This window comes from Gorilla gorilla, chromosome 11 (genome assembly GCF_029281585.2).
Source record: "Gorilla gorilla gorilla isolate KB3781 chromosome 11, NHGRI_mGorGor1-v2.1_pri, whole genome shotgun sequence".
NCBI lineage: Eukaryota > Metazoa > Chordata > Mammalia > Primates > Hominidae > Gorilla > Gorilla gorilla.
The window spans coordinates 107,558,957-107,585,481 of NC_073235.2; the positions used below are offsets into that span (position 1 = coordinate 107,558,957).

Sequence of the window (26,525 nt, forward strand, 5' to 3'; positions counted from 1 at the left end):
TGCTGGGCCCTTCAGACCAGCTGGCTCGGGTAGTTTTATTGCTATGCAGAACCTGAAGGAGAAGCTCCTCAAAGGGAAAGCTTCTCATCTCACAATGTCTTAGATCTTATCTATAGAACAGAAAAGGAACACAGTCTTGTGAAAAGGGCTATGTTATTCTGGAGTGGTAAGCAGCAACTAGCTACAAGGAAGTGAGCCAAAGGGCAAGTGGGCTTAGTGAATGCTTCTGATTGTGCTGCAAGCCTAGTTGAATGTTTATTTCCCTTAACTGATTTTATAAAATTTTATTGGGGATGGTTTCAGTGGCCTTCTTCATAGGGTTATTAGGATGGAAGGTCTAACAAACACAAGCACAAATTATAGGTCATAAAACCCAGTACAAATATTGGGAAAAATATCCCTGGGCAAGACATTCAAGGTCCTTTGCTTTCTGTCTGTAACCTTTCAGTTTAGCCTTAATTCCTGTATTTCTTTTCCTGTCAACCTCCAGAGACCTACACTCAAAACACATCCTGCTAGTTGGTTGGCTTTTTGCAAATAGTGAATTTGCAATTTCGTGCTCCCATGCGTTTGTGTGTGTTGTTTCTTCTGCCTTGAAGGACTTCTCAATCCCATTGTCCAGTGAAATCACACTAATTAGGACCAGCTTAAATGTCATCTTCCCCTCTATACCTTGCTTAACAGCTTCCCTGCAAATATAGAGTGCATCTTTCCTCTTGCTTTTCTGGCCTGGTATTTTGCTCCTTCGACTATTTCATCACATGTTACAATATTTATATTGACTTGCATATTCATCTGCCCTTCCTGTTCCTGAATTGATAGGTTCTTGAAATGAGGAGTTGTATGCTCAGTTCTTAACACAGTGCTTGGCCTGTTACAAGTACTGAAGACGTGTCTCTTGGCTGTAGGAATTGAAGTACTTCATCTAGTTTCTCATCCAGCGTGACTAAACACATTTTAATCCTTCCTCACTCATTGAGGCACAGTCAAGGCGGGGATACATAGTTCTATATCTGCTTTTAATTTTGCTCTGTTTCCTTTTAGCTCTGCTTTTTCTGTTTTAAATATATGAAGTCTTCCCTTTCTTTCCATTTTTTCTATTAAATCAACTCTAGCCTGGAGATTCCATCATTGACCATCTTACAACCTCTATGTAATTGTAGGGAACACTGAGGAGATTTATTTTGCTTCTAGATCTTGGACTTTGTTCTAATGCTTGGATGTTGCCAGTTGCTTGACCTCTGCGTAAAGAGGATGTACTGTCAGGGTTCTCCAGAGAAACTGAACCACTAGGCTTGTGCATGTGTACACAGATAAATAATAAGGAATTGGCTCACATGATTAGGGAAATGGAGAAGACCTAAGATCTGTAGCCAGGAAATTAGAGACCTAGAAGAGCTGACATATGATTCCAGTCCTGGTCAGATAGCCTGAGTACCAGGAGATCTGACAGTGTAAAGTCCAGTGCAGAAGCCAGCAACCTGAAGACCCAAGAAGAGCTTATGTTCCAGTCCCTATCCGAAGGCTGGAAAGAAAAAAACAAACAACACCAAAATGTTCAGCTCATGCAGTCAGGCAGCAGAGACAGATTCTTTCTTACTCAGTCTTTTTATTTCTAGTCAGGCCTTCAGTGGGTTGGATGAGGCCCACCCACTTTGGGAAGGGCAGTCTGCTTTACTCAGCCTACTGACTCAAATGTTAATCTCATCCAGAAACACCCTCCTAGCACACCCAGAAATAAGGTTTAACTGAATATCTGGGCACCCTGTGGCTCAGTCAAATTAACGCATAACATTAACCATGACAGAGGGAGTGCTCTGCATATGTATTTTGCTAGTGATGCCAAACAGTTGACTTAAGAAGGGAATTATGTCTATAGAGAGTATCATTTATTTTACAAATGATAATGAATTTACAGTCTTTTTGAGAATTTCAGAGTCTAGTCTCATTTTGTCAATGACATTTTGTTCACGGAGTAAGTGTAGAGTGAAAAGAACTCTACATATTCTAGTTAAACATAGGGCAGGAGTCCAGGAGTCTCATATTAAATAATTTCAGGAGCTAAGAAAGTTAGTAAATAAGTAAAGTATGTTGGGTGTATGCCAAGCCAGAATAGTGGGAACTACATTACATAGGACAACTCTAGACCTACTTTCAAGGTATCCCTTCCTTTCCCTCCCCTCCCTCCCCTCCCCTCCCTCTCTTAGCCTTTGGCTAAAGTCTTTTCCTTGTTTACTTATTAACTAGCCGCATGTCTCTAGAAATTCACTGACTTTTTCCAGGCCTTAGTTGATTTAAATAGATGGCTTATCTATAGTCTGAAGATTCTTTCCATGCATTTTACCTGCAAGATAAGTTTGAGAGGTTATGAAATAACACCTTTGTTGATTTAAAGAGATCTACCGTGAGTTCTAAAGGAAAGTGACATGTCATCTTCTAAAGCAACTTAATTTGCTTCCCAGTAATGACATGATGAATAGGTCTATTGTTTGCAAAATTCAAGAGCAGAAATATCATAATCATAATTTTGCACCAAAAACTACTTTGTATACTCATGTGCTTCATGATGTAATGTGACCAGATTTTTTCATAATTAAGTATCAGGTCTTTACAGGTGTTGCCAAGTCTGTATCTTGCTATGTTTGCACATGCTTTGCTTTCTAAAGACTTAGGAATACTTCCTGTTTTAAGGTAGGATGACTTCCAATACATATGTGTTGGTATGTGTTGATTTTTCTTGTTTAAAGGCTTTTCATATGGTCCTGGAGCCTTCAAACTATAAATTAATGTGAGACAGCCTCTGAGGATTTATGGAGTCATTTTCCCTTTGGCTAAAGCCTTCCATGGTCACAGACCACTAGATTTAAAAAGGCAGCCAGACCTGTCCAAAGACCAACATAAATTTTCAGAGGCAGAGAAAATGGTGGCTGCTTATTAAATTAGTGAGAATATAGTATTTGGCAGCTACAAATAAATGATGTTTTCTCCCCATAAGCTAGAAGCAAGACATTGAAGCTGTGTGATTTTGGACCTACATTTGTCAAGTTTAGCTACATCAGTTGAGAATAATTTGCATGTTACACGGAGCACTTACTTGAGACTTCCGTTTAGATTTGACTAGATAAATGGGTTAACCTTTGCCAAAAAGCTCCCAGTTCTGAACACATTTAAAACATTTTTCCCCAGCACACAGAGACCGAACATGAGCATTAAAACAAAAAAAGGAACCTATTGTTCCAGCAGACTTTTCTCCAGTTCCCCAGTATTTATCTTACAGGGTTTTCTAAGTGCAATATCAGGTGTTCACCATTGGTTGTCCGCACTCACTTTCTATTTTCCCTCTTGATTCAGAGAAATTATTTGTCTTAGTCCAATAAAAATAGGGCTTTTTCTTTTGGTGATTCACTATATGAAACCATTTTCACTGACTTCCAGGGTTTGGGGAAGAAAACATGTTTATCCTTGACAGATAATGGTATTTTTCCATGTCTCACAGGACCCTTCCCAAGTCTTTTTTTTCCGATACAAACAAAATAAATTATAGGAATAGAGACTTTCTGAACTAAAGTTGATGAACTGTACTGGTTTTCTAGAGTACTTTCTGAGAAAATGCTGTGTAGAATTTCCAGTCATGAAACTTGCATGAAAGGATACCACAGAATGGCAGGCATCTTTACTTCCTCATACTCAGAGATGTCTTTATGAGATAAAACTATTGAAAACAGATTACACTTGGAGATATGTTTCCATAGCAGACTATTCTGTGTTTCTATGGAAATGGGACTTATTTCTATTAACCCCAATATCAATGTCCCATGGGTAGAAAGTCTAGGTACAAAATGTCAGATGGATATTATATTCTAATTGGTATCTTTTTTTCTCCTCTTTCAGTTAAACCAGTATCTTTGTCTTTGTCTTCCTTTCTTTTTCTCTTTCTTTCTTTCTTCTTTTTTTTGAGACAGGGTCTCTCTCTGTCATCCAGGCTAGAGTCCAGTGGCACAAACACAGCTTACTGCGGCCTTGACCTCCTAGGCTCAAGTGATCCTCCTGCCTCAGCCTCCCAAGTAGCTGGGACCACAGGAGCATACCACCACCCCTGGCTAATTTTTTTTTTAATTTCCTGTAGAGATGGGGTCTTACCATGTTGCCCAGGCTAGTCTCAAACTCCTGGGCTCAAGCCGCCCTGCCACCTCAGCCTCCTGAAGTGCTGGGATTACAAGCATAAGCCACAGTACTCAGCCTTTGTTTTCCTTTCAATTTTTCATGTGATAGTTATCATCTGACATTGGTGATATGCCTACTAATAGCATTTTTTAATTTAAAACTACATTTTATAAATTTGTTGAAAATTTATACACATTCTGCTGGAAAATTTTTTGAGATGTTAGTTTATTTAAATTTTATAAATCAAGTCTATCTTATTAGTCAAATGTTCAGTCACCTATTGGCCTGGGCTGGGAGTTGCTTGGTCTCTTAAAGTTTACTTTGATTATTTCTAATTAGAACATAGTATGATAAATTTATTCATTAGATGCCCACTTATTAAGCACTCTCTAGATACAAGATACTGTCCAAGATACAAATTAAGTTGGGTCTTAAAGGATGAATAAGACTTTTGATCAATAATGACAGTGATGATTACAATAATAGCTAGCATTAAAGGAGCAATTCCTTCATGCCCAAGCCCTGTTCAAAGTCATATCTCATGTTATACAACAACTTGAGAGGTAGGCACAGAATAATGCGAAGATGCTGATGTTTGACTGATGGCTTCTAGTCCTGGCTTTATCACTTACTGGTCATGTAAACCTAACCTGCCCCCCCTCCATTTTGAATATATTGATAGGAACTTCCTCCTGGCACTGGTAGGAGAAATAAATGAGATAATACAGTCTGATACTATGTGCTTTGAATATGGTAAGCATTCAGTAAATGTTAGCTGCTGTAGTTTTCTTTATTGTATAGATGAAATTGAAGCTCAGAGAAGCTAAATAACTTCCCTACATTTGAAAAGTGGTGTGAACCCAGATTTGGACTGAGTCAGTGTCACTGCAGAGTCTAGGTTCTCAACCTTGAAGGATTCTAAGAAAGAGTACCAGTAGATGCAAGGGCGTGCGGGGTGGGAGGAGGCCAGTGCTGAAAACACAGCTGAGTGCATGCAGGGAAAGGAGGCTGCATTCAGTTCCAGGCCATTTGTGGGGGCCTTGGGAGACCTTGGAAAGAAACTGAGATGTTAATCCTGGAAATCAATGGAAAATAACTTGTTCTTCAGTTCTTTCGTATTTAAATGAAACAAGACATCTCTGCATTTACCTTTGACTTAAACTGTCTTCTAAGGTAGTACTATATTTTCAGTCAAGAAATATGAACTAGACATTCAAATGGGAGACTCCTCAAAGATTTGGGAGATTGCAGAAGATATCTCATAGGCGCTAAATACTGAAACCTTGTTTTTCTTTGTTTGTTTTTTAAACCACAATCTGGAATCCAAGCATACAACTCTGTCTTCTCACTGCTCTGGAATTTTTTGATTCAAGCATTCTGATTTCAACTAGCAAGGTTCACTGGGACTATAAGGTGTATAAAACCTACTAAGGGGACTAGAGATTTTATATCCTCTAGCCAGCCTATCTTCTCCTTGCTGGGCAATTGAGGGAAGAAGTCAAATCAGAGATTGCTTGGGAAATATGAAACCAGAATTAGCATGGAGAGTCATATAATTCAAGCAGGGCCAACTTTCTATGCACATGACCTCAGGGTTCCATGCTTATAAGAGGCCCATGCTTGGTTTAATCCTCTAATGTCATCATCTTGAAGTCCTTAACATTTTTAGAACAAGATCTAGACATTTTCGTTATACACTGGGCCCCAGAAGTTATGTACTCAGTCCTAGATTCATGAATTTGATGATATTACGCCATGATTTTTCATATGTCTGTCAACTATTTCATAGTATGTAGATCTCTGTTACTGGGACTTCAGGTTTGTTCCTTAATCCAGTGGATCCCTTCAACTGAACAGTACCTAAAATCGTCCTGCCAGCAAATACACCTCTGACACCATTCTCCTAACTGTATTACTATCTGTTATCTCATTGAAACACCACTTCTTTAGCCTGTTTATCTGGTCATTTAAATATTGTTCTGGGTGCATATTTTTAAGTTCACTTTGTGTATTTATAATTAGAACATTACTTTTTTAATAGATGAACTCTCTGAGAGAACCCATGTTTCCTGATTCTTTGAGAAGTGTTTCATATGTTACCTACATGTAAATAAAATAAATATTAAGTTTGAAATTTACATGAGAGTGGGATTGTCAGAGCCAACTGGATGATAGAACAGAACCAAAACCATTTTGGTAGGATAGAGAAATGTGGTTAGAAAACAAGCAGTCATCAGGGTGATAAACCAGCTGAATCCTGGCAAATATGCTGTTCAAGAAATGATGAAAAGAGGACTTTGGTGAGAGCCAAAGATGCGTGCTCACAGACACATCCTTTTTTTATTTTTAACCCGTCACTGTCACTGCTCAGATCCTTTCTAGAGTTTTTAATCCTTGGTAATTTGAAGAACAAGGAGATAGTTTACAGGAATGCAACAAAGATGATTGATGACTGGATAGTGGGGGATTGTGGAAGAAAGGCTAAAATACATAAAATGTTATTTTTTCTGGGGAATAAAAAAAGTAACTAATGGAAGCTTAGAGTCTTTAAGCACATGAAAGTTTTTAAAATGAGTTTTGTGAGTAGATTTACCCCGTGTTAGTAATGGACATATTATATGAAATTTCAACATGAAGAATTTGCAGAAAATAATGATAGACACTTGGATTATGCAGTCATCGAAATATTAAAATTTTATTTGTGCATATTTTTATTGTAATAGCTTTTATCCATCTGTATTTGTTTAGAATATGAATGTGTGATTTAAAAACCAAAGGCCCATCAATCAAAACACTTCCTACCTGCTCTCTCTTAAGGGACTATCAAAGTAGTAAATTAAATGAAACCAACATTGTTTTACTACTTGCCCATCATAAAATATTACTGGTTCCAGGTGAGTGCCTATTTACAAGAGACCTTTGAAGATTTAATAGGGGTTTTAAGTGAATGGAATACCATGTAATGAAAAATTTTACATCATAAACAAAATTGAAAGGTAAACTGGCAAAAAATAAATTTGCAAAAATAAAAGACAACTTCAATATACTTAAAATAAAAAGTACTAATACATGTTAATAAGAAACACTAAAAACAAAGTGAAAAAGAAGGGCAAAGAGTATGAACAGACACTTTACTGAAGAAGTAAAAATAGCTCATAAAAATATTGTCAATATCACGGCCAGGCGTGGTGGCTCACGCCTGTAATCCCAGCACTTCAGGAGGCCGAGGCGGGCGGATCACGAGGTCAGGAGATGGAGACCATCCTGGCTAACATGGTGAAACCCACCTCTACTAAAAATACAAAAAATTAGCCAGGTGTGGTGGTGGGCGCTTGTAGTCCCAGCTACTCAAGAGGCTGATGCAGGAGAATGGTGTGAACCCAGGAGGCGGAGCTTGCAGTGAGCTGAGATCTTGCTACTGCACTCCAGCCTGGGCGACAGTGCGATACTCAGTCTCAAAAAAAAAAAGTATATATATATATATATATATGTATATATATATATATATATATGTATATATATATGTGTGTATATATACACACACATATGTGTATATATATATACATATACACACATATGTGTATATATACATGTGTATATACGTATATACACGTATATATACATACATGTGTATATACGTATATACACGTATATATACATACATGTGTATATACGTATATACACGTATATATACATACATGTGTATATACGTATATACACGTATATATACATACATGTGTATGTATGTATATATACGTATATATACATACATGTGTATATACGTATATACACGTATATATACATACATGTGTATGTATGTATATATACGTATATATACATATGTATGTGTATATATAGAGAGAGAGAGGGAGAGAGAGCGACAGAGTCAATGTCACTAGTAATAATTGAAGTTTAAACAGGATATAATTTTATATGCAAAATTAGTAATTATTAGAAATAACACTTAGCATTGGGACTATGCAAAGACAACCTACACTTTCGTATGTCTGGAATGGGAGAATGCTACAACATTTACAAGATGGCTGAATATAATATGAAATGTTATTCAACCATATGAATTTTCTTTATTTGTCTTTATGGATTACAATTAGGGAAAGTTGCTCATAAGAAAAATAGTAATTGAAAATATCAGAAACAAAATTGTGTGTTATGCATTGTGAATTGACATATATATGTTAACATACACACAGAGAGAGAGAGAGAGAAGGCTGGAGGGAAAGCACCAAAGTTTAATCCTTTTGAAGTTTTGTTCACTTTTTTCTCTCTCTAACACACAAACACACTACAGACACAATTTGCTGGAGGGATCTAGGGGAGTTATATCATCATATCTTGCCCCTACACTTTTCTTTTTGAACTTGGAAACTATAAACACCAAAAGTAGTAAAGTACAAAAGTGGCCATTAGGTCTGGGAGTATTAGATTGAGGACTGGCTTTGGAAACCCAGTATTGCCAATGGTCACAGCAACCTGGATTTTTGGGTCCAGTCCTAATGTCAAAACTTGTGTTCCGTTATTTGCCGTAATAATTATGCTCAATGTATTTCACTTTTTGATTTAGAAACAAGTCATAGTTTTATGTGCTTATATTTTAGGTGCTTTTGGAAGGCCTTTTGTGCTAAATTTATAAATCTAAAATTAACTCGCAAAGACTGGCTATGATTAGAGACAAGGCCTAGAAAGTCAACTATTCCCAGAAAAGAGGTGCCACACCACTTATGACAGTGAGGAAGGAGCGAGGACCCCAGCCTTCTTGTCTTCGGACCCCAATTAGCGAGGCATCATTCTATGTTGGTTTAATACACCCACAATCATAATTACAAATCTTGACATTTAGATGCTCCCAAAGTCAACACCCATCCCAGCAGGGTTAGCCATATTATCACTAGTTAAGGAGACATAGAGCAATTAGAAGCTAAAGGAAAAGGTTAGCACTTCCACTCAGACAGAAGGAGTTCAGCAGCTAAACCCACCTGCAGTTGCAGTGTTAATATTTTTAAATATGGGCTTTGAAGCCTTGTCATCCATGACAAGGGAGGACTGAGTCTAAATGGAATATTTAAGAGAAGTGCTTCCTCATCCTCCAATCAGGCTATATGCTGACCTTTCTGTAGTCTCCACCAGTTGCTCAGCTGTCATGAAATGCTGGAGAAGGTAGAACATCATTGGACCTGTCATGAGGTCAATCAGCGGGAGCTCAGGCCAATTTGCTAAATGTGTTCATGCGAAAGAGTCAGTTCCCTAACCAGTCTGGTGAAATGTAGTACCAATTAATCACCAGCTAATTTTCAGGGTATTGTGACCTTCTCCATATTTGCAGTCCACTCGCTACCTTACCTGGCCTTGGGGGATCTCTGCCTGGAATATGAGGCCACCCCCAGGACATATGAAGCTGCCAAAACTTGTGTTATAGGTTACCAGGGTGACAGGCCAGGGGACAGGTATGCCCATTGCACCTGCTCCGGCCAGCACTGACCTATTTTAGTCAGAACATTCAGTGTGGTTTGCAAACCCTACAGATATTCATACAGCTCAAGTACATGCAAAATCCATCTCTTTGAAATTTTTAATGATATAGTAAGATACTGTTTTTTCTATCAACCTATCAGTTCTTTATCTGTCTTTAGAAGGTGGTGGCTTTGTCACCATTCTCTGCAGAGGTTTATTATCTGAGAGCTGTTGGGTTGTCTTAAAAGCAGAAAGGTTCATTTTTTTTTTTTACAAAATAGGCTGCTCTATTTGTAGCCAAGTCTCATAAATTAAAATACTTGTCAAAATAAATGAATAGTATGTTTGTTATATTCATGACTTAAAATCACATTTGATTGCTTACTCATTAATCCACAAAATTAAGCAATACATGCTGGATTGCAGTCATTAGTACAAATAAGCAGCGTTCTTCTAACAGTCAGCCATCGTAGAGAATACTGCACAGTTGTGTTTGTTTCAAAACTAGGTCTGTTAATGCACAAATTAGTTTTAAAATTTCAAAATAATTCCTCTGGAAGAAAATCAAATACATATATGTAGTCCACCAGGAGACAAGGTTGGAATCATAATATACTAAGTAGATTTTAGGTGTGTAAATTGTTAAACGCAATTTTGCATTGAACCTCAAGGATGGATGGAAGCTATTTTGCTGTGCATAGGAACGTATGTGGCATGAAGGTGACCTTTATCCCTAACAGGATGGAAAAGTCAGGAGTAGGGAGATGGTGTCCACACCAAAGTGAAGATATCCATATGGTAGAGGCTTTGTTCTCCTGCTTGGATATAGCAGAAAATGTAGATCATTCATTTACCTAAGGATTTTTTTCCCATGTGCCAAGAAACATACTTGCAGCTTGGAATATAAAGTCAGTTGTACTTCAGTTTTTTTCATCTTTAAAATGGGAATAACAGTGGATTTATCATAGGATTTCTTATGAGTATGAAAGAAAATAATACATTTCAGCACTTAATACAGTGCCTAGCACATAGTAAGGGCTATATAAGTATTTGATAAATATTTTTATTGATGTGACCCATAGTTTTAAGTAGCTTACTGTTGACATATAGGTAGGGACAAGTATACCAAGGACCCTCATGCTATGTGACAAGTGATGATACAGTCATGGATATAGCACTGTGGGACACTGGAGGGCCTGGTGCAGATAATTATGGCAGACTTAAACTTTATTTCAAAAGTTTGACAATGTATGATGAAGAACTTGAAGCTGGGCCAAGACCACACCCAGATCTGTTTGCTGGAAAGACCACTTTGGCAATAGTGTTATGGTTAAATGTCAGGAGGCCAGATTGGAAGTCAGAAGCAAACCCAGGCCCTTGCCATGCTCTTTGGGCTTATTTAATTCTTGGAGAATGATCCTTGCAGAAATAAACCAACCTTAGATTCCAATAAGTTATTGCCTTCAAGGATTTATTGACATACCTATGGATGGCGGTGGCAGAATTATGCTTTGGCTGAGAGATTGCCAAGGAGTATGTTTCTGAGACGATTCTATCTTTGGTTTGGCTAGAGAGTAGAAGTTGTAGGGAAGGAGGAAAAATGAAATGGAGCTAGTTAAATAATATTGTATATGGATGTTACAATATTGTAAATGTATGTAGTGCTTTATAATTTAGAAATATTTTCCATATACTATTTTATGTCTTCTAGTGTTGGATATACTTGCTTCAAATAGAATATTCTTTAAAAAATGCAGGTAAGATGTATGTAATTTAGTTAAGATTAACTTGAAGAAAAACTACTTGTGTGTGTGTGTGTGTGTGTATGTGTGTTCACACATTTTAAATATCCCAGCTTGTCTTGTGTCTTCATTTCCTCCCAAGATATTCAAAGCCCTTGAGATTGGAAAAAATTAGTCTATGTAGCTAGGGATACATTGGGCAAATGGCAAGTGAGGCCACCTAGTAGATTGGGATCATCTTTGAGAATCTTCCAGATAGTTTAACTCAAGTTTTTTATCTTCCACCTTTGCATGTGTCTGGTTTTTTAAATTATGCGCAATTCATGGGAAGCAAGAATGTTATTGACAAGGCAGGTATATTGAGTTTTTAAACTTTCTGAAAATTTATGTTATTCTGTGATGCTTGAAACTTCTCCCTTCTTTTGTTCTGGCTTGCTTTTTCCATAGTTAATCCCTAGATATCTCTAGGAGAAGGGCTTCATGGATGCCACTTGACCTCCATGGCACCCTTTGCCCTACCACTGCTAGAGATGGTGAAGGGCACAGAGACAAGGGCTCCTCAGGCCTCCCCTTTGTGTATTAGATGTGAGTTGTGAATGTTGTTAATGAATCATGAGTGATTGTCCCTAAAAGTAAATAATACAGCAGACACAAATTCAAAATTCTCTCCAACTTGTCAAGGGATAACATATCATCTTTGAAATTTTAATTCAAGGCAGAGAAAAAAATGTGATTCAATATAAGATGGGTTTAATGTGTATCTGGCTTCTTTAGGAACATACTACGTAATTTCAAAGAAATAAATGCATATTTGGCTGAAATATGGGTGGTTATTTAATAGGGCATATTTTTGTTATTATGGGATAATTCAAGCAGATGCATCTTTAAAAAGTGATAAGGATAAATAGGGTTTTCAGTACAGTTGAATAAGTCATGTTATTTTCTTCAGAATAATGCTTAAAGCTGTAAAGTTTATAAAGGTTCCTGTTCTGAATTTTCAGTTTGGGGAGGAAATGAAAATAGGGTTATCTCATTTACTGACTGTCAGTTGAACTTTCTGAGAATCAGAGCTGTTATGTCCCTGCTTTGAGGATGCTAGAGCTGATGCTTGCATCTGATGAAGATGCTAATGTGAGCCTGCTAATTTTTAAAATCCGGATTAAATGCTTTTAGCTAGCTGTCAAAATCCTGGGAAGGAAGAGAACGTACTTTGAAACCTTTGTTTAAAGTAGCATAAAAATTAGCTCACATAGCCAATTGTTATTTAGTTACAAGCAGATGCATACATTTAAATGAAATTCTGCAGTTTCACTCCCTTCCCAAAGGTGATAATGTGTTTTCCTCTACTTGTGAAATTGTTGTAATTTCACAGTCTTACTTAGATTTAATTGTGTTTATTAAGATTTGAGACAAACGATTCCAATTTTATTTTATAGGATACTGGGTTTTTTTTGTCTTTTAATTTAACTTGATAGTTGGTAACACAGAATATGTAGGAAACAATAAAAAATATCAATACATTGTTTAGTTCAACAGTTTAACCCAAAGAACTCAATGTGGCAAATAAGCCTTTCTTAGTAGTACATTAGTTCACTTGACATGTAATTAAAATAGAGCCATATATTTCTCAGTGTAATCACTAATAAAAATGCCATTATAAATACCGTTGATTGTACTCTGTAGCATTTGGATGATTCTTTTTTATTTTCTACATAGGCTAAAGATAATAGCATCAGATTATAAAAATTCAGGCTATAAAAATGACAGAATGCTACAGGTTGGCAACAGAATAAACCACACCATGAATATTGAGAGACTCTGCAATAAATGTACTTCATGGCATTTATTGTTAAAATATTTACTTGTCGGCATAGAAGTTGAAGGCATTGGTATATTGCTTCAAGTTATGGTTGGCAAAGACCAGACAGCACAAACCATGTACTGCTAGGCAGAAGAGTGATAGAGTACTGTATTGTCTAAGGGTTGTGTGTTCTTGTATGATGAAGAACAAGAATAAAGGAAAAACAGAAATTACCTATTGGTTGTGTTTGATCTTGGTACTTTTTGTGTTCCTCTGTCAGTCCTGTGATGAAGAGATTAAAGAGAAACAACAAAGTGAAAGCAAAATAGGGATAAACAAGTCAAGTGGGACTCAGTCTGGAAGCCAGAGAAGGATAGCTATGGTAGGAAAAGAAATTAAATTTAACCTTTCTTTGTGTGCCAGCCTCTATGCTCAGCATTTGGACATGTTAGGGATATTATCAAGGAAGTTAGTATTCTACCCCATTCCTTCTAACCCCGAAAACACTCACATGTTCACACACACTTTTACTAATGATATTGATCATAATAACCTTAGTGTTTTAGAATAAAAACAGATCTGAGTCCTGGAAGGGATACTGATGGAGTGAAATTGCAGAGTACATGGCTCTTTTTATCAGATCTGTCATTCAGGGTCATGGATGTTGTAAATTATCCAAAGTTCTTTTTTATTGTTTTTAAATTTTGCTTTAAGTTCTGGGATACATGTGCAGAACATGCAGGTTTGTTACTTAGGTATACATGTGCCATGGCGGTTTGCTATACCTATCAACCCATCATCTAGGCTTTTACCTCTGCATGCATTAGGTGTTTGTCGTGATGCTCTGCCTCCCCTTTCCCGCCACTCCCCCGACAGGCCCTGGTGTGTGATGTTCCCCTCACTGTGTCCACGTGTTCCCATTATTCAGCTCCCACTTATGAGTGAGAACATGCGGTGTTTGGTTTTCTGTTCCTGTGTTAGTTTGGTAAGGATGATGGTTTCCAGCTTCATCTACGTCTCTGCAAAGGACATGAACTCATTCTTTTTTATGGCTGCACAGTATTCCATTGTGTATATGTGCCACATTTTCTTTATCCATTCTATCATTGAAGGGCATTTGGGTTGATTCCAAGTCTTTGCTATTGTAAATAGTGCTGCAATAAACATGCGCCTTCATGTGTCTTTATAGTAGAATGATTTATATTCCTTTGGGTATGTACCCAGTAATGGCATTGCTGGGTCAGATGGTGTTTCTGGTTCTAGATCCTTGAGGAATCACCACACTGTCTTCCACAATGGTAGAACTAATTTACACTCCCACCAACAGTGTAAAAGTGTTTGTTTGTTGTTCTTGTTGACTTTCCTTTTCTTTTTATCTTTACAAGGTAAAGGAATGAGAAAAATATGGAATGAGTTTCTAAAATAAGGTTTATGGATATCACTTTTTTTCTAGGAGAATCCTAGTTTCAGATGTTCCTTTCAGATCGCCCCTGGGAACATAGGAGTGAATGCATACAGTTAAGGAAGCTAGTGCCTAATCTTTAAATTGGGAACAGCAGTCAGCCCTGGCAATTAATATCTACATATTGAAAATAATTCACACATACCACATTAATGTATTTATTTCCACGTGTTTTCGTAATTCCTGTTTAGAAGGTAGATATGTTCCTGTGAACCTCTTTCTCTCAAACAGGGGTACCCAAATCATGAGATAAACATTTCACTTTCCTGATGCCTTAATCATGCAATCTTTTCATATTGAAAAGAAGTACAGAAAGCTGGTAGGGTCCAAAATGTGAAATTTTCACGACTTTGAAAATAAAGCTGGGCACATCACTGTGAGCTTATGATGTGCCTCTTCAGGCTGCATCTCCACTTGCTGTGGAGTTTTATTCACATTTGTCCTTAAGCTACTTTAAGGGACACTTTTAAAAAGCTTCACAATAGATAAATCAAAGTGGTGTATTGGCAGATAGCTGGGTGAGGGAGTGCCTGGGACAGACTGCGAACTCCACCACCTCTCCATTCAGCCTGCATCCTGCTTCATCCAGTGACCAAATGGGCTAACTCCCCCTTTTGAAAGTGAGCCTGAAAAGGAAAGAGAAGATAGATAATCTCCATTTTTGGAGTATGATGTGGCAGAAGCAATTTCCCCCAGTGTTGAATAAAAAAGGAGGAATTTATCCGCCATAATTTCCAAAGCCAAACCAACAATAATGATGATGATGATAACTTGAGCATCTTAAGATTAAATATGGATGATTTATACACATTCATTTAATTTTTTAAAAAAATACTTGAATGTTTATTCTAAAAACGTGAAAAATCTAGGTGTCTTTTGTTGCTGTATTAGGTTTTAGTATCTGTTTGCCTCATATTTCACTAATTTTTTTCAGCAAATGTACATTGAGCACCTATGATGGCATATTCACTCTTCAGGCCAATGGGGATACACAATCAATAACAAACTCAGGGTTCTCATGGAGCTTACATTCTAGTGAGGTGCGGAGACAGGCAATAAAATAAGAAGAGCTGTGATGCTGACAGGATGATACACATGATATAAAATAAAACAAAGGCGGAGAATACAGAGAGTAATGAAGATGCTGCAATTTAGTGTAGCCAGAGAAAGGCTGGCATTTGATTAAAGATCTGAAAGATTGAGGAAGAAGCCTTGCAGGTGTCTGGTGGAAGACTGTTTCTGGCAGAGAGAACAGCAAGTGCAAAGACCCTGAGGCAGGTACAAAGACAATAGTGCAGCCGGATGGAGTCCTGAGAACAAGGGGCGGGATCAGCAGAACACGAGGTCAGAAATGGAACAGGAGCAAGTGACCTTCTGGGCCATTGCAGAGACTTAGGCTTTTCTTCAAGTGAGGTGGGAAAGTATTACAGGAGTCTCATCAGAGGAGACACGTGATCCAATTCATGCTAGCAAGGTCAGTCTGGCTGCTGTGTTGCGCGCAGGGGAAAGAGGCAGTGGGTAGAAACAAGGGAACTAGTCAGGGGGCTGTTAAGAAACACATGGTAGCTGGGTCCAAAGTGGTGACATTGGAGGTGGTGAGAAGTGGTCAAATAGAGTGTATGGGAGACAGAGCAAGAGGGGAGAGAGAGTTGAAGGATTGCTACAAGGTGTTTGGCCTGAGCAACTTAGAAGGATGAATTGCCATTAATTGGGATGTAAAGAGCTATGGAAAGAGCTTTGAAAGGTCACTTTTTCCATTTTTGACATGTTAGATTAGGAAATGAGCCTGGAGTTATAGAAGGTCTGGGTTGCACCACTTAAAATTTTGAATTTATCAGCCGATAGAGTTATATTAACCCATGAAACAGATGATATCACTAAACAAATTTAGACATATGCTCTTCAACATTTTTAGAGACTAAATGCAGAAGATGAAGAAGAAAAACCAAAAGAAAACTTGATGGGGGCCCAGAGAAATAAGGGTATACCAAGAGACTGGTGCCCTGGAATCCAAGTGCAGAAAGTACTTTGAGAAGGCAGTAATCACCTGTGTCCTGAAGTAAAGCCAGAGAAGCACCTTTGGATTTAGGAATCTAGAGGTTATTTTTGACCTTGATAAGAGCAGTTTCATTGGAGTTGAGGGGTGAGAGCCTGACTAGAGTGGCTTCATTAAAGAATGGGAGGAGAGATATTGGAAACTGCTGTGTAGACAGCACTTTCAAATTTTTGCTTTAGAGGGGAGGCAAAAAATGGGGTGGGACCTGTGGTAAGTGGATCCTGAGAAGGTCATTGGTTTGTCTGATGGGAGAACTTCTAGCATATTCATAGACTGACCTTCCTGTGTCTATCTGGGGATTAGATGCTTAAATACTGACAGAGATCTTGTGGGAACAGGAGTTTTGACTGGAAGTAAAGATTGTGTAAACAGATCATTTTGGATTATGGGGTCTCCTGGAAATGCCAGCACTGCAGTAGGTGGCATGAGGACACTGGCATCATAGAAGGAGACTGGAGGGCAGACCAGAAGGAGAGAGAAGGCAGCAGAGGAGGAATCATCCAATCCAACATTGCCTGTTTGCATTGTGTAGGGTGTGGGTTACTGCAGCCCCTGAGGTGTCAGTGGAAGTTCTTCTGCATGCCATAGAAGTTTACTCTAAGCGAAACCTTAACACAAAAGCTTTTTAAATAGAATTCCCTCTTTCATGTTCAGCGCATCTCTGTGGGAAAGATAACTTTGAATGGGTTTAAAGGCAAGGAGGGAAGGCCATTTCCATGCACTAGATTCTTTAAAAACCAGCATGCATTCTGTTGAGGGACTAGAACAGTGGTTTATGTTAATTAATGAGTCTCTGTAACACTGTCTTCTGGGGAGTCTGCTACCCAGGAATGTAGGTGTTCAGATGACTGAAGTAATTTAGTTAACAAGGACCTGCAACATATGATTTAAACCAATTATCAATGTCGAAACAAGCGTTAAGTCTGTGTATATTGTAGATGTTGAGATGAAGACTGGATGCAGAGTCTCTGTTCAGCAAGCCACCATGGGAGCCATGACAGGTCAGGAGCTGGTCCTCTTCTTCCCAGGAGTAGAGACTTTTTCATCCATTCACCATAACTAGGTGCTAATTGGGAAACAGTCTAAGCAACTGATTTTAATCACAGAGCTTATGAGATTTGGGGAGCATCAGGTCTTACTATTATCATCTTCAAGAAAAGTCACGTTTTGCCTGTGTCTCCAAAAAGTGGAATTCACATTCCTTAGGGCATAACACCCTAATGGACAAATTACAGACAGTCTTCATTGTAGCGTCTCTTTTTACAGCTTTCTTTTTGGAAAACAGCTACAGTATAGGAAAATACTTTCTCTGGATTGAAAATTAAAAAGAGTAGATTCCACTACCAGCTACCATTTAGTCAGTGACCTTGGGAAACAAAATTTCGGAGCTACTCTGTTCTACCATTTGATAAATAGGTATAATATTCTTACTGCATACACTGTATTCTTGTGTGGATAAAATGTATGGAAAACAGCAAAGTATCTTAAGAAAAAATATTTATCTTACAAGTTATCACTTTTAAGCTTTTGTATTATACTTCTAGTTGATGTTCTATTTTTTCTCGTTTTTCCAGTATTTAAGGCACATGGGTTATACTGAGTTAAGGATATCATAAGAAAGAAGAGTAAGATATAACTTAGCTTACACTAAACTGTTCATAGTACCAATATAAGATGCCATTGCCTAGTTGATTGGTATGTTAAATGTTAAAATGAACATTACTAATATATGTTAGAATTAATGAATACACAAAATTGAAGTTATTACATAACAGAAATAGTGATGAAAATCACACATGCACCACATTAAAAAGTTGATTTCATTTTCCTTTTCAAGATTTAAAGTGTTAAACTCATTCTGGCTGGATGATGAGAAAGATATCATTCTACTGATTTTTTTATACTAGAATAATCTTTCATTATTATTAATCTATTTAAGTCTTATCTCCAATAAGTTCATCAGTGCTACCAGTTACAAATAGAAAATGCATGTGCTCAATTTCAAGAATTAAAAATAATGCCTTGGGAGTAGCATTTCTTTTCTGTGGCAAGAGGATTGTTGGATTTTCCAATTTAAAGAAGTCTCCATACTGGAAATGAGTAGTCAGTTATGAAAATTATTTTTGAATGGCGAATTTGCATATCCTTAATTGTATTCATTTCTTTTGAAAGACCGAACTTGAAATTTATGTTTTGATTGGTTAACCCTGCATTTCTGTTATTAATACTATTGCCAACAGGGTTCCCCTATGACTGGGGCTTTGAGTGTCTTTCCTGAATAAATGCTTGAATCATAAGTAGGTTTGTTTTACTTAATGAATAGAAAATATCTAAAGATGTACTGCTGGTTTTTACATTTACACACATTGCACTTTTTGGAATGACAGTAGCATCCTGTAGCTTCCTCATTTACTCACATTTGGACTTTTCTACATCAGCTGATGAGAAACCCTTGAAGTTTCTGAATGTTGGTGCTGTCTGTTGGCCAAAAGTGCAGTTTCAGCAGAGCTGTCGTCACTGTCTATACAGTAGTGTCTGTGTGATTACTTGAATTTTTAGAGATATCTTGCCCTTATTTTAAGGAAAAATTGACTTGGAAATGAACAATTTAGAGTTTTTATATTAACGGTAAAAAGCATAGTTCTCATGTAAAATAAGATTGACATATAATTAGATTAAAAGTAAGGATGTCGAGTCTTATTGGACTTAGCATTCCATTGGACTTAAACCAGTCAACACAGAGTCAGTCATGAAGGAAAAGAACAAAATTAAAGGCATGTACAAAAATGGGATACCTATTTATACAAGATAAGCACAAATTGTATATAAGTATACACACAATGTATGTATGTATATATGTATGTAGAGTATATCTACAGGGACAGATACAATTAGGCATCTTGTAATGTGTTTTAGGTCTCTGAGACTGGAATAACCTCCCTATACTATTTAAGTCTATTATTCAATGCATATTCAACTTTCATTTTTGGAAGCACTCTTTAATAAAGAGTTAATGAAGTCCTTTTAGGCATATTAGGGAAGGTGGGGTAGTGGGAAGGGGAAGCAGCCATTTCATTCCTTTAAGAGAGTGGGCCAAAATTGGTTCTCTTTTTCAGTAATAGACAAAATAAACAAATGAATAAACCAGTATTTATTATTTCTTGACCATGGCACTTATAGACATAATATTATTGAAAAATTAAGAGTTGTGGTATAGTAACATTAACATTTTAAGTTTGATGAGGCGATTTTCTTTGCAACCAAATAAAGATCACGTTCAGCTAGGTAGTGTCCGTGTGGTATGCATGTCCTACAAAGTAATTAGTGTTGTTGGATTTGTTTGTAGCTGATTGCTGTGTTTGAAGAACAAGAACCACTCCACAAGATTGAGAGCCCCAGTGGAAACCCTGCAGATCGGCAGAGCCCAGATGCTTTTGAGACAGAAGTGGCTGCCCAACTGGCTGCATTTAAACCAATTGGTGGGGAGATTGAAGTAACCCCTTCTGCTCTAAAACTAGGTATGTATAATGTTTATGATATTCTTTTCACCTGACTGAAGATCCGTCATCTTGTTGATTAGGCATTGTTTCTTCTTTGTGACTTTCATCCTGTTAATATTTTTATATCGTGGTTTATCTTTTTTTAAATTATTTTTTTACATAGCTCTTTGCAGCCACTGCTGCTTGGGTAAGTGGATGCAGCTTTTTCTTGAACTGAAGGTGAAGCAGAATTGTATGCCCTTGAAGTAACACGGGGGAGTCAGATGCTAAATGATGAGGTTTGCCTGTATCATATGAGTATAACTTTTTTAAAAATTCCTGAAAAAAAGTCATTTGGGAAAAGCCAAGGTTTATCAAAGAATCCATGCTAGAAATAAAGGTCACTTTATTTTCTTAGCCTCAGTCTTTTTCTGCCCAAACTATAATCTCAGAATCTGGGGGAAATGTTTTGAAGTTAGTTTTGAAATTCTTTTCTGATGATTTATTCAGACAAGACAATTCATCCAGTAATTTTGCTTAGAAATATTTTTCATTATATTTGTAGAATGAGAAAGTAAATATTATTCTAAAGTTTCAATCAGTTTACAACTCCAAGAGAAATAACATGTCTGTTTTGGTGATACCTCCTAAAGATAAATTTAGCTCAATTTAACTGCATGAAGTGTTTGAAAATCCACTAATATCTTGGTATTTCAAACAACTTTTTATGCCTGTGGAATGTTTGTGCAACATTTTGAGACTACTTAGAGCACCTGTTATGAGGGAATTCTCAAGCTAGAAGAACAGAGGCTTATTCCACTTTGCAAAGGTCAGCTTCTTATTCTTTTTAAAGCAGAACATATGCTTAAAATGGCTAGAATCGTACATAGTACTCATTTTCCCATTTGAAATAAAATATATACTGTAAAGTTAAATTTACATACTCTAATGCTGACAATCCGTATTTTGTACTGATTTTCGGAAAAGCATCTGTAGTGCCCCTTTTAAAATAAACCAAATGGAAATTAATGACCTATGGTCTAAGTGGGTTTTCCTATATCTTTTGGAACCGAGCTAGTGAAGCAGTCTGCTGGAACGTGGCTGCTGGAGGGCTTTGTGGCAGCTTCTCTTCATCTGGAGCCAGCCTTGTGGCTTCAGCAACCTTACAGCCCCATCATTCATTTGCATAATGGATGCCTTTTTATCCATTATGCAAATGGTATGAGAGGAAAATTAGGCAATAAGGGAAGACGAAAGGAGAAAATTGCTCTTGCTTATTTTAATATTCTATTTATAAGCAAGCACTGTGGTCTTCAAATGGCCAAACCTCAGAGTACTTCTGTGCCGGAGAATTTGTTTTCACCTCTCTCTTATGAGCTTTGTCAGGGAAAAAAGTTTGTTTTCTTCAGCTTTTTTGTTGGAATATTGAAACAACATAATATCGAATGCAAGAAAAAAAAAGTCAGCCGAGATTCCCCTTCTTTGAAAGTGTGGACTGTCTACTTCTTCCATATGATTTTTGATAAGTCAGAGAAAACAATATTTATTACATGAGTACACACCATCTAAATCCCTTACTCATAATAACTCATTTATTTAAGCCTCGTCATACTTAATTAGTCGGCTTTTATTATTTTTATCTTTTAAGAGTTGAGGAATAGGCACAGAGAAGTTTAGTAACTCAGCAGAAATCACATAGCTATTAGGTGGCAGAGCCAGAATTTGAACTCTTGCTGGCTGCGGTGTGAGAAACCATTTTGCTGTGCTGCCTCTGACATGCAATTCCTAAAACAACCAACTAATATAACTGTCTTGGGGTTTACTTTGAGAATATATGCCAAAACCCTGAAAATACTAAACTCCTTGGTCTACAATCTCATTTCACTTAGTATCAGATTAAATGATGAGACTAGCTCACTTTTAGGTGGGAAACATTCCCTTCCAACCATTTGGCCTGAAACCTTGGCATCACCTCCAGTTCCACCGTTTCCTTCTACCTCCCCCACTCTGTCAGCTATTCAGCTTCCTTGTCCACAGCCACCACAGCAGGCCAGAGCTTTGCCATCAATTAGACTATTGCAGAGGCCTCAGACTGACCTCTTTCTTTACAGTGTGTGCTTTCTCCAGTCCCTACTGTTGCCAGAGCTGCCTTTCTAAATCACAAATCTGATTATACAATATAACTCCCCTGCTTAACGACCTTCACTGGCTTCCCATCACCCTGAGAACCATATCTAAACTCGTTAGCAAGCTGATGCAGATGGTTCCTCTGAATCAGCAGGAGAAATTTGGGCAAGGATGAATGATGTAAAAAAATCATCCCTTACCCACTTTCATGGTTCTAGCAGTTTGAGTACTTTGCATTTCTGGAACTTAAAAAGCAAAGAAAAAACATATTTGTCAGGTTTTTCAGATAGAGAAGTTAAAGAAGGAAGCAACACAGCCAGCTTTGGTCTCCACCCATTCTGTTTTCCTGTTGTTGGCTCCGGGGCAGGATGTGGCCATAGGCTGTGCACCTCCAGATGGAGAGATGTGGTTGGCAGTAGAGGCAGTATTGATGGCACTTCTGGGAGTGTGACCTGGCTGTCCTGTCTGGTCCACCCTGAAGGCCTGCTTAGGTGAAGAATGGGAGGGGCGGTGAGAGGAGTTTTGCAGCACCTGTGCCCCAGCAGTTCCTCCTAACAGGGTGCTCATGAAATGCCAGCCATTGAACCCAGGACCTTCATCTCCCTTCCCCAGTCAGCTAGTGTAGCCATTAGAACTGGTTGTACTTTTCACAGCTCATTCACCCAACCTGGTACAAGAGAAATAGGGCTTAATTTTTTACTGGTTTTCTCACTCTTAAGGCCACTTACTTAAGAAAAAGCAAATTTAATCTTCATTGGCTTACATTGCTTTTCTTAATTAAGCAGACACAATTCAACAAATATTAGGAATCAAGAGATTTTTGTGATTACATCACGTTGAGCACCCAAAATTTATGTTTTTCTGGAAACTGATATCAAAATATACTCAATGTTCAGTATAATTTTTATATTTCTTTTTCCAACACAAGATAACCATCAACAATATTCTGTTAAAAACCAACAACCACCTTCTCCATGTAATGCATACAGAGGTTGACTCCTCCCATTCTTTCTTTATCTTCCAGGATGTAATACTTACGCATACATATTCATATTCCCAGGCCCTTCATGATCTAGCTGCTTCCTCTCTGCCCACCTTTATTGCTGGCCAGTCTTTCACAGTCACCTTAGCTTGCAGCCACTGTGAACCACTTGCCATTCCAAATTTACCACCTTCAAACCTCTGTGCCTTTGCGGATACTGTTCTCTTTACCTGGCTCATTCCTTTGTCTCTTTACTGTATAGTGAACTCATATGCACCTTTTAAGTTCAAGCTCAAATATGACCTTGTTCATGAAGCCTTGTCCAAATCTTTAAAACAGTACAGTAGGCATACAGTAAGTACTATTTCTTAATTCTTCATCTAACAATCAAGGGTTACAAAGATGAACAGCAGAAATCTACTGACATAAAGGGGTTCATAGTCTTATGCCCTATAAGCTGATGGGGTATATATTTTTAATTCGTAAGATGAGTTTTAAATCAAGTGGGCAACCACGTAATTCCAACCTCATTCATCTAAATTATTTCCTATCATTTATTTTCTAATGGATTTTCTAATGTAATGCTGAATGACTGAACCCTGATTCAGCCCTAAGTAGCAAATCACTTTCACACTTTAAGATTCTGTGGCTCTGAAATCAGCCAAAGCATGTTACCATATAGTACAGAGATTGTTGGCCTGAGAGTTCATTTAAATGATGAGATGTGGTAACCAAACTACCAGGCGAAATTGGAAAGAATCATATTCACATGATCTATTTGGACTTAAAAATTTATAGTTCGAGAATTTTCCAAGTCTTCTCTGTGAAACCCCATGGTTCTTCTGAGCATGTATTAGGGTTTCAATGGATGCTTGATTCTAGTTAATAAATAACATTTATTGAGCGCTTAAGTTCTAGATGCTATTTAAATTTGTTCATTCTCCATCTCTGGACAAATAGGATTGGTTATGCTAGTGTGGAAGAAAGGGTGCAGGAGTCTAGAAAGTAGCCAATAAACAGAATCCCAATGCTTATCTACCCCAAAACCTCATCTCCACTCAAAAGACATATGCATGCCTCAGAAAAACGTTTGTGAAATGCTGACCTAGAAATACGCAGTTCCACAGAATTTTATAATTAGCAGTTGTGTAGGTAATCGACATTATTTTACAAATGAGCAAATAAAAGTTAAAATTCAATGTGTACTCTGATGTTGAATAAGGAACTAGAACTGGAACCCACATCTCTTGGCTTCTAGAACAGTGCTTGTTCAGTTACATGACTTTTTAAAAATTAATTGTAGATTTCAATTATCCATATATTTTAGGTACTATATGTGATAGCACCTCACATCCTTTTGGAATTGAGTAGAGTGTAAATTAATAAATAGATACTATGAATAGCTATAAATCAAAAGCTACTGAGAGAACAAGACCAGGAAATGGAGGTGGAGAAAATGTCTTTTAAATCCTATACATTTCAGAAATGAGTTTGCTTCTGTCTTCTTATCTTCTCATCCCGTGTGTGTGTGTGTCTGTGTGTTTGTGTGTGTAGGAAAGTTCCACTAAAACCAATATACTAATGGGATCCATAGATGTGGGTTATTTTTAAATAACGTGGATATTTTAATAGACTTTCTGATTTTTTAAGTATGTACATATAGGGCCATCTGTAAAAAAGACAAATTAGTGAGGAAAATTATTTTGAAGTTTAGGAGGGTGGGAGTCTCCCGGTCCTTCCCCTGACTAGTCCCTACACTGCCTTCATGATTAGTACCTGACCACCTACTGTTCCATAAGAGGCTTTTTGTGGCCATAGCCCAAGGTTGGCCCAACCCAATCTTTGTCCCTTGAGAGTCAGTGATAATGGAGCTAGTTCTAGACCCTGCAGTATTTGATCTAGCTGTGTGATCAGGATAAGTCATTTAACCTATCTCTATCAGAACCAACTTTTTCCAAACAAAAAATAAATCAGGACAAATTTGTGACACATTCTAGTGAAGTAAAAATTGAAAACCAAGGCTATCCAGGTCACTCCCTGATGTGTCACCACCATATCTCCCTGGGCCACAGTTTCCTCATCTATAAAATAAGCTGTCCTTTCTCCAATGGGCCATGATGGTTCCTTGAGTGTTTTATTAATACCAAGCTGAGTTTGAATCCAACTCCATGCCTCTGCCAATTTCCCTCCTATGGCCCCAATTAATTAGTAGTTTTTTATTTTGTACCTTTTGATAATTTTTTTCAGTACTTCTTGATTGAAATTTGCTAATTTGGGTTCAAGCTTTCATGGGAAAATATTTATTTAGTTAAATTATTTTAGCAATGTAATTTAAATAGTTTTTCAGGATAAAAAGTACTTTAAACTTGGCTGTTACCATGCTTGTGATCTAGATTACCTTGATATAAAGTAATCTGATTAAAATTTGGAGTTGAAGTGGTATTAGCTTTATTCTCCTCTTGTGTGTTAAACTTTGAAGATGAGCTACTTTCTATTTGAAAGTGATTCTTGTTTTTGAGACTTGAAAGCTGAAAGGTGCCTCAGATGCTTTATTGTTTCCATGTGTGTTTGTGCTTCTTCAAAACCGAAATGGAAATTATGATTATGTGTTTGTTATAGTATCATTATTTTCAAAACACTGAGTTCTCTTTATTTGCAGTGGTGTTCAGCAAATACTGTGTAGCTATAGATTGCTGTTGAAAATTGTGACCATTTTCTATCTGATTTTGACTAATTTACTGCATAAAGGAAACATATGGGAACATTTTTCTCAATTTTTAACCAAACCAAATCCCTTTATGGCGCTGATCTTCAGGAAAACATAAAGAAAGGGGAAGTTTATTCCTTTAATTAGGCTGCCGTGTGTAAGTAGCTGCTGTGCCCATAATGTGAGTTTAAGTATTGGCATCTGATCCTAGACAAACACACTCACACCACACACATAGCAGAACTAAAGCTCAGGGTTGGGTTATGCTTCTGATGAAGCCTTTGAATTCTGACTACAAAGCATATAAGCATGTGAGGGTTCCTTGTTGTTGGAAGCTCTTTGCTGTAGGCTGTGAAACCCAGAGTTAAAATTACCCAGAGTTAAAATTGCTTAGATGAATTCATAAGTTACAATTTGGTCATTGAGTTTCATCCTGTTTGTTTCCTGTTGAGGCTGATTATTCAAAAGTTAGCAGTTATAGAATAGTTTTTCTTTCCTTTCTTTTCCTTTCCTTCCCTGGGAGTCTGTTCCCCCCC

At 37.4% G+C, this 26,525-nt stretch overlaps 1 protein-coding gene across 4 annotated transcripts in view; it reads left to right on the forward strand.

Moving 5' to 3' along the window:
• PARD3B (par-3 family cell polarity regulator beta) overlaps positions 1–26,525 on the forward strand; it is a 1,084,399-nt gene that overhangs the window by 415,704 nt on the left and 642,170 nt on the right. For all 4 annotated transcript variants that reach the window (XM_063695123.1, XM_019022741.4, XM_019022742.3 and 1 more), the window contains one exon: positions 20,041–20,212. In XM_063695123.1, the coding sequence (XP_063551193.1) occupies positions 20,041–20,212 (172 nt within the window). The remainder of the gene's footprint in view (positions 1–20,040; positions 20,213–26,525) is intronic.